Source organism: Microchirus variegatus, assembly GCF_963457635.1.
Source record: "Microchirus variegatus genome assembly, chromosome: 7".
Classification (NCBI taxonomy): Eukaryota; Metazoa; Chordata; class Actinopteri; order Pleuronectiformes; family Soleidae; genus Microchirus; species Microchirus variegatus.
The window spans coordinates 27,267,415-27,284,839 of record NC_139808.1 but is presented as its reverse complement, the minus strand read 5'-3'; the positions used below and the strand labels follow the sequence as shown (position 1 = coordinate 27,284,839).

The 17,425-nt window shown below is 41.5% G+C and overlaps 2 protein-coding genes across 2 annotated transcripts; one reads left to right on the top strand and one right to left on the bottom strand.

The window, feature by feature from the left end:
- Window positions 1-721: 721 nt before the first annotated feature.
- Window positions 722-9,943, bottom strand: ahi1 (Abelson helper integration site 1). Its single transcript, XM_083892023.1, has 25 exons — window positions 9,836-9,943; window positions 9,208-9,641; window positions 9,057-9,112; window positions 8,803-8,971; window positions 8,483-8,675; window positions 8,312-8,407; window positions 8,041-8,226; window positions 7,804-7,956; window positions 7,573-7,705; window positions 7,209-7,332; window positions 6,651-6,880; window positions 6,434-6,540; window positions 6,232-6,350; window positions 5,956-6,086; window positions 5,729-5,869; window positions 4,905-5,092; window positions 4,776-4,821; window positions 4,643-4,686; window positions 3,952-4,069; window positions 3,578-3,636; window positions 3,422-3,469; window positions 3,169-3,331; window positions 2,705-2,790; window positions 1,312-1,400; window positions 722-1,004 (listed from the first exon to the last, which is right to left on the bottom strand). Exons 1-25 carry the CDS (start codon window positions 9,914-9,916, stop codon window positions 836-838), a joined length of 3,363 nt encoding a protein of 1,120 aa, XP_083748149.1. The 5' UTR covers window positions 9,917-9,943; the 3' UTR covers window positions 722-835.
- A 1,207-nt stretch (window positions 9,944-11,150) lies between these two features.
- LOC310929300 (uncharacterized protein) lies at window positions 11,151-16,916 on the top strand (the record flags this gene model as incomplete). The annotated part of the gene is made up of 13 exons (XM_083892022.1): window positions 11,151-11,340; window positions 12,695-12,814; window positions 13,015-13,134; window positions 13,220-13,339; window positions 13,417-13,536; window positions 14,421-14,626; window positions 14,708-14,753; window positions 15,566-15,699; window positions 15,793-15,936; window positions 16,009-16,123; window positions 16,382-16,516; window positions 16,604-16,729; window positions 16,807-16,916. 13 exons carry the CDS (start codon window positions 11,151-11,153, stop codon window positions 16,914-16,916), a joined length of 1,686 nt encoding a protein of 561 aa, XP_083748148.1.
- Between the last annotated feature and the right edge of the window lie 509 nt (window positions 16,917-17,425).

Below are 17,425 nucleotides of genomic sequence, written 5' to 3'. Positions count from 1 at the left end.
TGTTACCTCCTGGTGAGCATCTGCCTTTTCAATAATAAATTTGCTGTAGAGGTTATTTTACAACGAAGCAGAAGAATAGGGCGGCTCTGACTTTGATCTGGTGCATCAGATTCATTTTGCACTGTGGATAAATGTGTGTTTACCCACAGCACATTTCAAAGTCCTCATCATTCACTAAATGTGCCTTTTGTTCTCTTTTGTTCGTGTCAAGTCTCCTGCATCACATGACTTTTATTCTTTGATGAAGTGGCACAGATTGAACACTTCATGTTCCCTGTATATGTTTGTATGTTGATATGAATTATATTTTTTAATAAGACTACATTCGTGTCACAATCTAATACAGTATATATATATATATATATATATATTTATGTTTAATTGTATTAACTGGGCACACGCTGTATGTTTTTGTTTGTGGTGTAATTTCACATAGAGAGAAACAATATTTGAGAATGAATAATCTGTATTTATAGATTAAGAAAATAGAACTACAACATAACAGGGTTGTAGTTTCAAGACATTTGTGTACAAAGCAGAATATAAATACTGACTCTTTATATAGTAAAAAAAAACTTTTAAAAATACAAATTGTATGTGAGCTTTTGTTTTTAAAAAGATGTGTTTTACAATAAAAATAAAAAGGTAAATAGTCATGCCTATGTGCTTTACACTACAGTTTTACCATTCACGCACACATTCACACAGCGCTTCTGTTTGTTTCTATCATACATTATTCACCTGCCACCAGGAGCAACTGGGGATCAAACTCCTGACCTTTTTGGGGTGGAAGACGACCTGCTCTACCCACCGTCAACCCTGTGTCCGTGAGTTTTTAAGTATCAGGCTCAAAGGCACTGTTAGTCTGTCCACTCGGTCTCTTTGGGAGGGGTCTGTCTGTTGACCTGCCTCTCCTCCTGGTGCTGGTGGAGCCTGAAGTACCCGAGGTCCTGGATGACGGTTCAGGGACTGGGGGCTTCTTCACTTTCTTTTTTCTTCGAGTTCTGTGGGAAAGGTTATCATTGGTTCAACTGTGTTTGTCTCATGCAGTGAAAAGTACTCATGTCCCTGTGACGACAGGCTATGTTCACATTACCAGCCACGTGGATCAATTCAGATTTGACGGTTCATAAGTGTCTCTCGTCATACATGTGTTATGTTGGCAATGAAATGAATCATGAGTCAATGAAAAGATTTATATTTTCCACACAGATCACATCTGAGTCACATCAAGGGAAAATTAATTAAAAAAAAAGTCTCTTCAGCCGGGTAATGTGAACGTAGCCATGGTCACACAAGCGAGTCACTTACGTGGCATCGGTCGCCTCGGGCTCAGTGTCGGAGAGATTTGGCTCGGAAAGGAACTTAAGTTCACCGGAAGAACTAATTGCGGCGGACACCTTTGAAAAGCAAGAAAGATGGAAGACCGGGAAAGAAGAGTGAAAACACCATGTGTTACAAAGTCCCCCCAACGCCCTTAGAGACAGATCTGAGGTGGAGTGTAGCTTGACCAGACACCATAGAGCTCCAGTAGCCGACGTCGTATAATCCTATCATGCAACACTCAGACAGTTGTGCTTATCTGCAGACTGCAAGAGAGCAGGCAGAAATAGAAGCAAGTGGAAGGGGGGGAGGGGGGATGGATGACTTCAAGTTGTCCAAATCACACAGAACATGAAGAACATGAGAAGTGGTTAGGATCAGTATTAGTGTTGGTCCCTTCATTGTGATTTGGACAACTTGCAGTTCTACCAAATTTAAGTTAGGCCCCCTTGCACCCTGCAGACCGAAGTCCATAGACACAAGTAACTAGGACAATACACTACCATTCAAAAGTTTGGGGTCACCTTATTTTTGAAGGAAAAGCACTTTTTTTTCAATGAATATAACATTAAATGAATCATAAATACACTCTATACATTGTTAATGTGGTAAACGACTATTCTAGCTGCAAACGTCTGGTTTTTAATGGAATATGTACATAGGTGTATAGAGGCCCATTTCCAGTGTTCTAATGGTACGTTGTGTTTGCTAATCGCATTAGAAGACTATTGGATGATTAGAAAACACTTGTGCGATGATGTTAGCACAGCTGAAAACAGCAAAGTCTGAAGGGCTTTGCTGTTTTATCAAGAGCGTTATCTGCCACGCCCACACTGTCGGACAGCAGTTTTTAATTAAAAATCATTATTTCTAATCTTGTCAATGTCTGGACTATATTTTCTACTCATTTTGCAACTCTTTTGATGAATAAAAGTGTGAATTTTAATGGAACAACAAAAACTGTATAGGTGACCCCAAATTTTTGAACGCTAGTGTATGTAGTCGGCAATATGTTGGGTAACTCGTCTATTTGCTAGTGGTATTCGTAAAAAGTGAAGATGGTGGATAGCTGTTGCCAAAACAGGCAAAAGGAGAGAGCATTCTACCAGATCACCAAAGATCCTAAGAGAGGAGAGGTGGATCACTGCCATTAAAGAACACTCAAAGTGAGCCCAGAAGACGGAGCGATTGCATCCCACAGGCATAGGATTCTGCTTGTGTATCGGATACAGAATCCAGTGCTCACTAACTTTAATATATTGTTTATTTATTTTACATGTGTATTGCAATTTTGTAAGCTTTCTCTGAGCTTTAGTAGGAGTAGTTTACGAAAAACAACATCAGGAAAGTTAGGTTTGCATGTGTTTAAGTCGCTCCTTACCCTGGTTGGCGTTGACCTCTCAACTGTCCCATCAGACAAGGCTGCATGGGCTTCCACAGGCTGACTGACGTCTTCTTTATCATCTCCTACAAAGATAACGTTATAAAACACAAAGAGTCAAACTACTACACTCTTAGAAATGAAAGTGCCAAGTAGAATCATATAAGGTTCTTCAGCTTGTCCTCATAGGAGAACTCTTTTTGGCTCCAGGTAGAACCAAACCCTTATGGAGGGTTCCACCAAGAACCCTTTTAAAACCCTTTATTCAGGTAAGGGGTTTGAAAGGGTTCTCTGGATCAAAATGGTTCTTACTGGAACCAAGAATCCCTTGAAAAATCCTTTCTTCGGAAAAGGGTTTTTCAGAAGCAAATGGTTCCAGGTAGAACCTCAGCCCTTGTAAAAGAACCCTTTTGGAACCCTTATTTTATTTATAAGAGTGTACAAGACAATATCCATCAACTTACTCTGATCTGCGACATAAGATGCAAGGAAATATCCCTGCTGTCCGTTGGCCAGGCGTCCGAACCACCAGTTGTCGTTGTCTTTGTACAGCACGTGGACGACATCTCCTCGATGTATGGTCAGCTCGTCAGAGCGATTTGCTTTGTAGTCGTAGAGCGCGACGACCTGCGAGAGGAATTACGATATTGAATAACGTCTTTGAATAAAATACGACGGGGGTAAAAAAGTGAGCTCGCGTCTTTGGCCGACACTCACAACTTGCTCAACAGGAGCAGAATCTGTTTCCACATGGTCAGAAAGGCTCTGATGGAGAGATAAAGGGACATTTATTAACATCATGTGGCAACTGTTCTGACCGCTGATTGAAATAATTGTTTACAAAGAACACAGGGGCTAAAAAAAGAGCCTTACCGACTGCAGCCTGACAGATGACGCTCCTTTCAGTCGCTGACCCACTGGGACGAACTTGCCTGCGATTGTAAGAAAACACAATAAGAAGAGGCATAACATATTTCAACACAATCCAGTGACTTTGCAGAGATGCCGTACAGATACTTGTCAGAATTACAAGAGGTCCGTCTCTTTCTCTGTATATGGAGTTCATCCTTTCAGACAGAGGCTCAAAAGCACATCAATGGATCATGTGGTCCAGGTCATAACCATGGGTTTGACTTTGTATGGCAATAATCTGAAGAAAATATGTGACCTCAGACGTCTAAGGGGCTGCTGCTGCTGCAGTAAAGACGTTCATTGGTTAAATACATTACTGAACAGGCCTCTCTTACGTGTCTGGGTGCTCAGCGCTGCCTGCGGGATAAGCTGCTCCGCCAAAGAACTCGAAAGCTGCAGCTTGGAATGCGGCGACAGCAGAGACGGAGGTGGTAGAGATGTGTTTAATCCCGCCTGAAAAGGAAAAGAGTTTGAATTCAGTCGCACGGACGTATAAAAGAAGTATAAAATCAGAGTTAAGGCTCAACAGTTTAAGTAACAAAACATTAACATAGTATTTCAAATATAACATAGTTATTTGAAATAGCTCATGACGTAATTGTCCTAGTCAGTGCATAATACTGGGCTTATTATGAAATTATTTCACTGCTATAAAGCAGCAATGGGCAAGATTTAATAACGTGTTCTAAACACACACATTTCCCCTTTATAATTACATAATACAAATTCAAGTGTGTTAACCCAGTGTTTATGTGATGAAAACACAGGGCATAACAAAGAAATCTTGAAATATTGTATTTATTAGGTGGAAAGGGTGGCATATTGATAAAATAAATAAATAAATAAATGGGAATAACTGCAATGGAAACAGATTCAGAAGTCACATAAGTTAATTTCACTTCCTCCTAGCTCCTGTCACACTATCCCGACTTCCATCATTAATTCCATCATTAGCGACACTTTTTCTCCCCTAATTAAACACGTCAAAAAAATAAATCTGTTATAAAAATAAAGAGCTATACTCACTGTGCCGGCCTCTGATGCCAAGGTCCTCCCTGTGTAAATCTTGTCTGCAAAACACAAACATGAGAAAACGTTATTCCACCTGCACATTCAGAGCCACGAGTGCAGATTAATCCGAACGTCATCACATCCTTACCTTGTTCACCGATTAATCCGGCAGAAGACGACCTGTAAGTCGGCTCCTGGAAATGTTTTTAAAGCAGTGAGTTTTCTGAATCTGTATTGTAAACTGTAATGTAAACGTGTATTTTCAAGGTGTATTTACAAGCACTGAATCCAGTTGTTCTTGAACACGTTGCATTTTCAGCGCTCGTCTTGCTGCTTGGGCGAACTGGTCGATGGCTGCGGCGTTGTCCTGTAACAGTGGAGGATCGGGCGTGTTTCTCACGGTTCTGGTGTCTGATGAAGCCGATCTGCTCCCTGATTTTATGTTGTGCGCTTCCAGCTGTGACACTGTACGAGACAGTAAGACGTTTACATTATACCCTATTTCTGCAAGTGAACCCCGTTCCCTGGTGTCCTAATGAACATGTCTGTGACATGCTTTGGTCAAAATACCTTAAGGATGAAGCACCATAGCAGTTTAATCACTCTGCGAAAACAGCCCTGTTCAGAACGCTCTGTTTTTGAGTGCCTGTCTCTTTAAATGGCAATGAGACGCAGGAAACTACGGCAGTTAACAGCAGTTAGCATTTGGAAAAGCCATCATTTGCTGACTATAGCCGGCACATTGCTGCCATATATGAAATGAATCCACTGGACACGTAAATCCTCTGAGGCTGGAAGTTTGTGTAGAACTCTGTGCTGCACTGTGCAACTATTGCCCACTCCTGCACTCTCGCGTTTTTTAAGGACAAAGCGGAGCTCCGAGACAACAATTCCAAGAATTTGCACAATGTGACACAACATTGCATACGGAAGTCAACATTGGGTGTTTCATCTCCTGTACTTACTACACAAAAACATGACAGAGTCATTTTTTTCACACTTTGCCGACTCATAGGGCCTCCAAAGTCCCAAATATAAGTATTAAAATGATTAAAAAGTTGATAATATATCCCCTTTAATGAGTATGTTTTTGGCACACACCTTTGTGGTCATACAGGTAAACGTGCACAGGCTGGCCCTGACCAAAGCCACAGAAGGCGACCATGTTCTCGTGAGGGTGGAACGACACACCGTGGAGGGCGGTGGGGTAACAGAGCTCACTGTACACTGCGACTTGGTCACCTGCGAAGACGGGGAAAAAAAAAAAAAACACATCTGAAGCCGCTTTCACAGAAAACACTGTGCATGAAAATAAATGATCACCACACCTGTGTCTGTGTTCCACACGTACGCCATCCCATCCTCACTGCCCGAAAAGATGAAGTTCCCACACGGTGTGAAAGTGCTGTAAATCCTCTCTCTGTAGTTTGTGGCACCAGTGTACTTTTTTACAGCCAGACTGAGAGAAGATATACTCATGCTTATGAACACAGAATAATAATACATGGTATATAATGGAAAATGTATATTATTTAATTTAAAGAACCCTACTGTTGTCTCTATAGCTATTTCCTGTCACTACAGTGAGGTTTTGTCATATTTACATTCTCAGGTCCATCATCCTGAGGACACTGTCTTTGGCGTGGATGAGGAGACACCGGCCGTTTGGATGAAGCTGCAGCCTGTTGATGGGGACGCTGCTGAGGTCTCGCTCATCAAACGTCTGTCATGAAATGTGTTATTAGTACAGTGTATGATGCACGATGTGCATGTTTTTATATTTGAGGAAAACAAGAACTCTTATACCTTCTCGATACACCAGCGATGACACGACTGCTGCCGCCTGCCGTCATTTACTGGAGTTTTCCAAGCAGTGATGCGACCCGCGTTGTCTGCAGAGAACATTCTCGTCCCTAAACACGACAGATGTATGGAACGCTGATATTCTTACTGTGATCTGTCACAATGGCTGATTATTCCAAAATAATCGATTTATATGGAGGATTTATTGCGAACTCTATACCTTCAGAGTCAAAACACAGAGCGTTTATGAAGCTTTTGTGGCCCTCAAACTCGCGCAGCAGCTGGCCGTTCACGTCGTCCACGTCCAGCCTCCACACGCGCATAAGGCAGTCGTAGCCACCCGTCACCACCAGGTGCTGCGCCGTAGGGTGATACTGAGCGCTGTACACGAAGGACGGGTGGGGGAGCACCTTCTGTGCCGTTTCCGAAAGCTTCTCCGCATTCCACTCTCTGAAGGGAAAAGATATTTAAATTATGTTAGAACAGCACTGCTGTGTCACTTGTACAACCTACCACAGGGGCACTAACTCCCCCTAGAGCCAAAACAAAAACATAGCAATTCAGTTACTGTTTCTTTTTTTCCATTAGGGCTGCAGTTAACAATTATTTTTCATAAATGAGTAATCTGTAGATTATTTTCTCGATTAAATGATTAGATCTTTGGTCCATAACATATAAACATCTGTGTTTCCCAAGCAAAATTATTCCGTTTTAATTGTTTCTTTGTTATATGGATCATATAATGATTAAAAATAGACTTATATAGACTTAGACTTACCGAACAGTTCCATCAGAGGAGGCAGACAAAAGCCTCTGGTCGTCTCTGGACCAGCAGAGATCATACACTATTTTAAGATGACCCGTGAAGGCAGCCAGAACCTTTCCAGAGGGAATCGCATAAACTGAAACAGTAAAAATACAGTATAAACAGCAGTGTCATTTACATTTTTCAGCATGCTGACTCCCAATGGCTCCATATCAAGGTCATAACAACACGATTTCACTCAGTAAATTAAAGTCGTAATCATAACAAGAATAATCCCCAGTGAGGCAACTGATGTGACCACTGTGTACAAACAGCAGCTTAATTAGCTGGAGGTTTATGCTGACTTGTACCAGCAGGGGAAGGAGGTGTCTCTTACCCACAACAGGGAAAGCATCTCTGTCAGCACAAGCTGCAGCCAGCACAGTCCCAGCATGAGAGAAGAGCACAGTGAAACAGCCCATGTGACCGCCACGGAACGCCAGCGCGGGCTTATTGGGAATCCGGCAGATCTTTCACAGGAAAAGACAACTCTTATAAGGCTTGTGCACAAATATGTGAAGCAACAATAAACGTTATTTATCAAGGTCTGTCTGTTCACTTGACTGACCTGACCCGGCAGTCTGCTCCATTTCAACGCTGGTGGACTGTCGCCTCGAGGCTGCGTCAGACTTCTCTTAGTGACCTCGCTCTGCAGCTCACTGTACGAGGTGCTGCCTCGCTCCTCTTGTAAAGCCATCATGGACCGTATACAAGGGTCCACCTGCAAAACCCTCTCCATCTTAGCTTTTACAAGGCTTTGCATTAATCAGAACGTGCTATCACTCATGTGTAATAATCATCTTACGTGCTCCGGGAGTTTAATGCCTTTCACCGTGACGTAAAGTGTGGACGCATATTTGTGTCGTGGATACTTCCTCCACCACTCAAACACCTCTACTGTCTTGGGTTGTCTCTTTGCTCGAGATGGGGGGCAGAAGAGCTGGAGACGAAGCTTACTGTCGACGTTCAGAACACCGTTTGTGCCAACAAGCTACACAGGAAGGAAAACATCCAATATAAGTGGACATTTAGCAATTAAAAGCGAGTCATTTAAGTGATAAGGCTGAATACGATACCTTGAGAAATGCCCACGCAATCTTCCTGAATCCCTGCTCATGCTTGTCAACACCAACATTGGCTTTTGCTTCCTCCATGGATACGAAGTCCAGAATCTGCACAAGAAAAAAAAAAGTTATTCATTGCTACTTTAAAACTGGCCAAACGTTTGTAAATGTAACGTCTCTCACTTCGAAGAAAAGTATGACTCGGGGGCTTTCGTCGTTTTGTTCGATAAAGTGACCAAAGCATTCGTTGAAGATGATCTGCTCCTGCCACTCAGGGATGATCGACTTGTTCTTCTTGAAGTCAAAAGGCTGAGTCATGATGGGGAGAATGTGGTCAACGCTGTCTTGCTCATAAAAGGAGGACACTGGCCGATGGCTGTGAAAAACAAGAGATCGACAAGCCAACAAACAATATTTAGCCGTGTATTCAAAGTGTTTGTATTGACATTCAAAATGTTACAGTAACTCTAACATTTTAATTATGCAAAAGTTTCCGTCCTCACCAGTCTTCTTTCTTCACGTACTGTCCAGTGATTTCGTCGACAACGTGGATCTTCACCATTGGGTGTGAGATCATGAGGTCAGTTTTAAGGCGATCTGATCTGTGAACGTAAACTCCCAGTACAAAGTCTTCAACTACAGGTGTCTCTGTTTCAATCTCTTCTTTGTCAACTGATTAATAAAAAAAAAAAACATTAAATGATTAATTAAATATGGTACATTGTGGGGAACACTGTAACACCGGGCAACCATTTACCATGCTTTTTCTTCTTTGTTTTCTTCTTCGCCTTAGCTTGCGTTTCATCTTGATCCCTGGTGGAGGAAAAAGTATTTCACTGTACATCAAGCAAAATTTAAAAACCAACAGATCTAACAAAAAAAAGTACAATACAAACAGGTGCACACACCCAAAATCCGAGTCTGTAAGTACAGATTTCAGCTTCTTCTTTTTCTTCTTCCCAACTTCATTATTCAGCGTGACACTTTGTGAGAGCTGCTGCTGGTACTCCTGCAGCAGCTCGTCCTCAGCATCCTCCACTGCTTTTGACTCGACAGCATTCTCACCCTTGACGGCATCTATGTTCCTCTGTATGAAACTTTTTTTCTCTGGTTTGGGGAGCGGGGGAAGCTCCCTCTTAGCCTTCCTCTTGACAGATGATGTCGGAACCTCGTCTTCATCAATATTGTTTTTGATGTTGACCTTTTCGCCGACATCCCACTGTCTTCTTTGGTTCTTGGTGTAGCGAGGGCTGCCCTTTTCGGGGTCGTATGTGTTCTGCAGGGCGGTCTCATCATCTTCTGTGTCCTTCTTGAGACTGAGATTCTCTTTCAGATTCTGGAGCTTGAAGGAATGAAATCAGACAGGGAAGAAATGTCAACATGCAGCCTACGTCATTAGATTTGAGGCATTAAAACAGATTTGCAAGATGATTAAACATTACTTTACGATATGCTCTACAAGTATTGTATGCTTTGGAAATCTAGTGTGATGTTTTCCACCACTGGAGGTAGAAGTGCAGATTTTGGAACACATACCACGATGGACTCTGAAGGTTCAGGGCTTTTCTTCTTCTTTGGATACTTTTTCTTTGGTGGCGCAGCAAATGCCTTGAGCATCAAATTGAATCTTTCACGGGTCTTTTCCCGGTCTTCACTCTTACCTCTCTTACCTGTAAAAGAGGTTATACAATCATTAGAACATGAGGCATTAGCTGGCTATGATCAAAACAGTGTGTGAAAGAAAGCATTTATAAACATGATAAAGTAGCCAGAGAGTATAAATTATTGTGCAAACAGACAGAATTAAACTAACCTGGTGCCATCTTTAGGCGCTGCAATGTCACTCATTCTGAGAGTAAAAGGAGAGTAATCCACAGAGGAGGGCTTTCATTCTATAAATAAAAACAAGGATAATACTGAACAAAATCGTCTCCTTGGTGGTTCTACGTACTTTTTTTATGCATAGAAAACACTGGAACGAAATCACAGTGTGATTTTACTGTTAAATCTCGGCACATTCTGCTCGAAAAAGCAACCTTGGTGCAAGACCGGCAGCTAAAGTTAGCCGCATTAGCTAGCTCGCTACGTGCTAACAGTGGCTAACTAGCATTCTTAACGTTTTGATGACGCAGCAGAACGGAGGTTCTTCAAAAAAGAGCCTGCGTCTGCATACAAAAACGTGTGAACAAGTTACAAAAGAAAGCGGGACGTTGAGTAGTTCATGGTAGTCGCGTGTATCTCTGTCTAGCCTGCCGTGATTGTGACGTCCCCCAACTTCACGAACGACGCCACCACGGTTTCCAAGTCAACCCCGGACAACCACAACAAGGGGTGCGCGTCAGGATGACGTCATGACGTCTACGTACAAAATTCCACCAATGAAATGAGACGCCGGAAGAATCGTCATCACGTACAGCTCGTAGAGGACGTAAGTGCTTTGATCTTAGATAAAAGAAATAACTGATTGTAGTTCTTATTATTAATATTTTTACACCCTGTGCTGCATTTTACACAACTAAAAGAACACAAGTCATACATTAAAATGTGTAGTTTCTTCTTCTAATAATAATTTTCCATTACCGGAGTGTTTTCTAAGCATTTTCTATTAAAATAAACTGCAAAAAAATTTGAAAATGTGTCATAGAATTATAATAATACATATGTAAAGTTCAATTCAACTATTTCCTTATAATGCTATTCGTGTAAAGGGTCTTTTTTTTATTTAAAAAAAAAAAAAAAAAGTCTGACTTTACATTTCAGTCACGTGACGCAACCGCGAATGGGCGTGTCCATGTGCAGGTGTTCGGTGACTGACAGGAGGACAGGTGCAGCGCTGAGTGATGCGAACATCATGGCTTCCAGCCTTTGTGCAAATTGCTCGCGTCTCCTCGGGGAATTCGCTGCTCATTTGCGGAACATTTGCAGGAAGTTTGAGCAGAAAGTGAGAGACATTTTCAGGGAGCTGTGTGAGTGCACGTGCGTCAGGATTACAACACAGAGGAGGAGGAGCACGGTGTTCCAGTCACTGCACCTCCTGCATGGTAGGAGGACATGCTTTGTCTTTGTCTTTTTGGACTGCATGTATAAAGGTGAACCAAAACTGTATGCAATAACCTGTATTTTCTTTACTATAAAAATGGTTTAAACAGCTCATTATCTGAATATGGAGCTAAAATTCAAGTTGATCATGTTTAAAAGTGGGTAAGAAAACACTAATACACTATAATATGATGATATTCCAGAGCAGGATACTGTATTTCTTAAAAACACTATCGATGTGGACATTTTCTTGACAATGGTGTTGTGACCGTAGTTTTGTGTTGAATTTAAGCCTCTGGACTATAATTTGCCAGCAGGATTCCTCACAAGACAAAGGAAACTCTATATTGTTTGGTTATTTTACTACGAGAATGCAATATAGAGGATACAGAGTCATCAAGTGCAGAAGCAACAGATTTAAAACAGTTATTTTGCCCCAAAAGCTGTGAGTTTTGTCACCCAACTGATAACTTGGTAAATAGGAAAGATCACGCACCAGTTTAAAAATGAAATTGGGCTTTATTTTTATTATAACAACATACAAAAGTAAAAATAGGGAGCATTTAAAGCAGGGGTCTCAAACTCAAACGACCTGGGGGCCAATGTGCATCTATTGGGGTCAAGAGGGGGCCGGCCTAGAGAACAAAAAGGTGAAAAAAAAAAAAAAAAAAAAAAGTTCACAATATTGCATCATGATATCACACGTATACTTAATAATACTATTTAAGATGCAAAATCAATGTATTAACATCAAAAACAGACATTTATTTGAAATCACATCAATAATAGTGTGGACTATATTGTATTATTGTGCCTCAGCTACACACTGTGTTTAAAAGACGGTGAGGTCGTGGGCCATGTTTTCATTATAACATGAATTTAAGTGAAATCGATTGGGGGGGGGACGCATGTGGCTCCTGGGCCACCAGTTTGAGACCCCTGATTTAAAGTCTGCAGAAAAGTGTGTGGCAGTGCCCTTTACCCAGTCTGGTATAAACTACAGAAAAGGGAAAGTTAAAGTCACTTTTTATAATAATACTTATCAGTAAAAGTCTTAAAGTTTAAGATATTTACTGTACTTGAGTATAAAAACACATTTTCTGATGTAAAAGTATAAGCAGACACTTTTAACCCGATGTTGTTGTGTGAATGGGTGAACACTGCAGTGTAAAGTAGCTCTAGATAAATATAGACATAATACTAACTCTTCTTCTGATTTTATTTTTTTAAGTAACAAAGATATTTAGAGAACATGTGATGGAGTAAAAGTAGCTAGAAATGTGAACAACAAAGTACAGATAGTACATCAGAATGTGATAATAAGTGGAATATTCACCGTTGTTTCTTCCTTTTCAGACGATGACAGCAGCCTCCTCAGTCAGGACTCTCTCCATGCAGTGAGCAGACTCTCCGCCTCAGAAAACACTGACCTGCAGATGACGGCTGCCGCCTATTATTTACACCTCAGTCATCGCCGTGAGTAGAAAAATAAAAACAGATTTTTACGTTGCAACAATCTGCGCGAAACTACGCTTACGGATCAATATTTGCACATAATATAAAACTCTGGCTTCTCATTTCACTCGCTGCCATGATAAGCTGTGTTAGCGGGTACGACCAGTATCATGCAAATGTTCATCTGTGTATGAATATCGTGTATTCTGTGTGTGTTGCAGTGAAATCTCACTTACCCGATGACTACATGGACCCAGTCATGGTTTTGCTTTTATCAGCGGACCTGAATGTGCAGAAGACCATCTCCATGGCTTTGGTCAATCTGTTGGCAAAGAATAAAGGCAAAGTGATAAGAAACTAACATTATACTATTCATTCATAAGATCTCTCTTGTTAATAATGACTGTGTTTAAAATCTTATTTCAGTGTGTAAAGACTTGGTGATTGACATGGGCATGTTGGTGCCCATGCTGGAGTTGTTCCAGTCGGGTGACGCAGCCGCTCAGTGTCACTCCTGTGCCTGTGTGGCCCTGCTGGCCTCCTCAGGTTAGTGCAAACAAGTCTTTTTAACACTCTGGGGTGGTGGGGGACACTTGTGTAAAGATCTGATTATTTTCACACAGAATCGAACAGAGACGTCATCATGGCGGACGGAATCCTTCCACTGCTGGCTCTGGCGAAATCGTACGAGCCGCGGATGCAACGCAACGCGACGTGGGCTCTGCTACACCTCACGCAGTCGGGTGGGAAACCGCAATACGACCTACTGCAATTTTCAAATCACGGGAGGCAAAATGTGTGTCAAAATATCGTTTTAGATTCATTATTGTCCTGATCTATACACATCTTACTCTACAGACTGAAGAGAACATGTTTGTTTCTTACAGGTCTGCACAAATGTCCGACAATAATCCTTTTAAATGAAATGAAAATGAGTAATTCCCTCAGATATCGCGATCATATCGCAAATTTCTGTCAAAATAATCGCAATTAGATATTTATTCAAAATGGTTCAGCCTTAATGGACTCATAAGAAATAGTTCATGTAGGATACATGCAAAATATACAACGCAAGTTTTGAAATTATACATGTACATGTGATAAAAATGGGTGAATTCTGACTTTAATCTCTGAAATCTGGCTGTTTTTTTGGCCCTAATCCTCTCCCGTACTGGTCAAACACCAGCTATTTTCATTCAAATTACTGTCTTAGACCACTCTTGTGTCACTGATACACAACTCGGTGTCAGATTTCACTACCAGGCCACGCCCCCCTGCACTGATCCCCACTCTCCCTCCTTGATATCTCATTATAAACTTGCATTTCTAGTCGTATAATTGCCAGAAATCACCAACTATCTCATTTTTTGGTGACACTTTAGATTAGGGAACACATATTCACCATTAATAGGTGATTACTAATGTGCATATAAGTCGCATACTAGCTCTTTATTAGTACATATGAAGCACGTATTAACACCTTATGCAGAGAAAATCTTAACTCATGTCGTAATAGAGGTAGAATAAGGTGTTAATGATTACTAATAAAGGGCTAGTATGCGAATTATATATGTTAGTAAGCACCCAGTTAATGGTGAATATGTGTAATATTCTAATCTAATCCCAGACCGGTCAGCGAGGATGTGTGACGCAGGAGCGATCCCCGTCCTGGTTCTTCTGCTGCAGTCGTCGGATTCAGAGGTTCAGTTCTGCAGCTGCTCGGCGCTGCGCAACGTCGCCGCCGTCCAGGAGCATCACGCCAGGCTGCTGAGCATCGGCGGACATTATCTGTTAAAGTCTCTTTTGACTCTCACGTCTTCGTCTGTGCAGAAGGTAAAAAACGTGAACGCGCGGTGGGTAAGTGCTGGATTGTAAGGTTGTTTTTTTAAAATGTGATTTCTATTTTTTTTTTAGAATTCAGCTCAAGCGTGCAGATGCCTACAAGTGCTGTCGAAAAACGGTAATAATTACAAAGAGTATTTTATTTCGTACAACCTGTATTTTAGTCGGAAATCTCTTTTACAAAGTGAAATATAGTCAAGACGGTGTCAAATAGCAGCGACGTACGTAATAATAAGTAAGTGTGGATGGCTTATGGATCATCCATGTATCATTGATGGACAGATTTCATTTGTACCCAAGAAAAGGAGGATTTAAAGTTGAACTGCATGTATCAAAATATTCCATCCTCCAGTTGGAGTCGGTCTAATTGTAATTTAAGAGTTCTTAAGTGTTAGGGAATGGCTGGTATATTGTAGATAATCCATGAAGGTATCAAAGGTCTCATATTATAACCTATTTCTCTTTAAAATGAAGTTAGCATTTGGAAATTTGGACAGATAAATCCTCTGAGGCTGGAAGTTTGTGTAGAACTCTGTGCTGCACTGTGGAGACAAGAATAGAACTTTTCGCAGACTTCCGTTTTTTTCTGATACCGTTGCCCTCACCAGCACTCTTGCATGTTTTACGGACAAAGTGGAGCTCCGCGAGACAACAATTCCAGGAATTTAGCGCATATTGACGTAGCAATGAGCGCTGAAGTCAACATCGCGTGTTTTATCTCCTGTACTTAGACTGAGGAGGACCACAAAAACATGACCGAGTCATCTTTTTTCACACTTTGGCGACTCACAGGGCCTCCAGAGTCCCAAATAAAAGGATTAAAAAGTTGATTTAGCATAATATGGGACCTTTAACAAACAACTACATTAAGTGAAAAAGTGGCATTACGTAGAACGCAGCGCGTGCCGTTTGTTTTAATTTTACGTGCAGTTGTGATCCAGGAGCAGCTGATGGAGCTCGACTGCGTCCTGGCCCTGAAGACGCGCCTGAAAACCAACGCGGCTGCACTTGCAGAGCCAGCTGTAGCGCTCCTCTGTGCACTGTCGGCACATCCACCGAATCATGTACGAAAAAGCAGCAACACAATCTGGATTTGAAAAAAAAATGTGGTTGGCACGTTGAATAGCAGGGAACTTTAAACTATGGTTTGTTTCCAGGACGTCCTTGTAGGTGAAGGACTGTTGGATGACATCGGTCAGCTGCTTCATCATCATCATCATCATCATCGGTCCAGTTCTACTATCATCACTCACAGCTGTGTGATCATCACTAACCTGTGCAGCTCCTGTGTCGGCCAGCAGGTGCACGCCATGAACGATCACGTATAATCACTTGAATGAATCCAGTGATTGTTGTTGTTTTTCCTCCCCCAGGCCGTGATGGAAAGTCGGTGTTTATCAGGACTCCTCTGGGCTCTTCGGTCTCCTGCTCTGTCAGATGACACCGTGCTGCATGTGGCTTCGTGCTTACGTCACCTCACGACCTGGGGTGAGAAACTTCATGAAACATGAAAAAGCACATTTAATAGTCAATATTAGATCAGATGTGTTAGGATATGATAGAGATGTTTCATTGATTCCCAATACAGAGCCCTGTAGAGAATAAAACATTCTGGTAAACACTAGAAAGTGATAGCAGTAAATAGATCATTAATGATTACAAAGCACGATTTATACTAATATTGTATAAAATGCATAGTAAATGAAGTCATTCATACCATACAATGCCTATAATCTACCGTTTCAGATCAACTTAGGTCCAAACTGTCGACAACAATAACAGCAGAGCATGTTTCCAGACTCGTGAATCTGTCTGGACAAAGTCAAAATCCTTTGTTATCCTACGACTGTGCAGCCGTCGTGAGCAAACTACAAATGACAGGTAAACATGACGTGCAAGTAAGTGCGACCGACAACTGATAGAAATAAAACGTCCCATTACTTCAAACGTTTTTCTTCCCGCATTAAGACGAGATCACGGCAATGTTGAGACCTCACTACGTCGCCGTGTCCGAGTACCTGCTGCACTTTCTGAAAAAGGAAGAGGTTAAATTCCAGCAGCTCGGCATCGTGACGATATTCGCCCTCAAAAAAGGTTGGTATTTGTTGCATGTTTATTTACCCACCGACTGTCCTAGATGTCCTGAATGTCATGCCCTGAATGTCCTGCAGATGGAGACTTTTCCTCTCTGCTGGACGGCAGCGAGCTGGAGCTGCAGCTCAGGACGATGCGTTCACAGACGGAGGAAACGCGGCGGCTTCTGCAAATGATTCATCCCTGACTTTAACAACACAATTACACACACACACACACACACTCGTGGACAAACAGCTTTTTATATTATGTTTTTTTTAATTGTTTTATGCTATTTTTTAATGTGAATGCAAGGAAAAACAAGACTGAGACACAGCTTAGCTTAGTATCAACTTTAATCAAATATGGCGCATTTTGACTTCAACAGGTGAATATGTAATAGTTTTTAAAGTAAAGTGATCATATATTTGTCGTCGGATACATTTGTGTTTTTTTATGCTTTTGTTGTTGTAATAAATCACTGAAGCTTTACATCGCAAAACCTTTCTACAATCTCAAACACAGCAACTGTCAGTGCAATAAACGCTTTGTGCATCATGTTTCTTCCTTAGCAGCTTTGCTAAACTTTACAAACGCAAAAGAGCAGGCTAACACCTGGAAAAACTATCATTCCTAAAGCAAAACAGCGACGTGAGCCACTCCAACTCCAAAACTGAGGCAGGAAAAGTGCTTGAATGGCATAAATACAGTATCAGG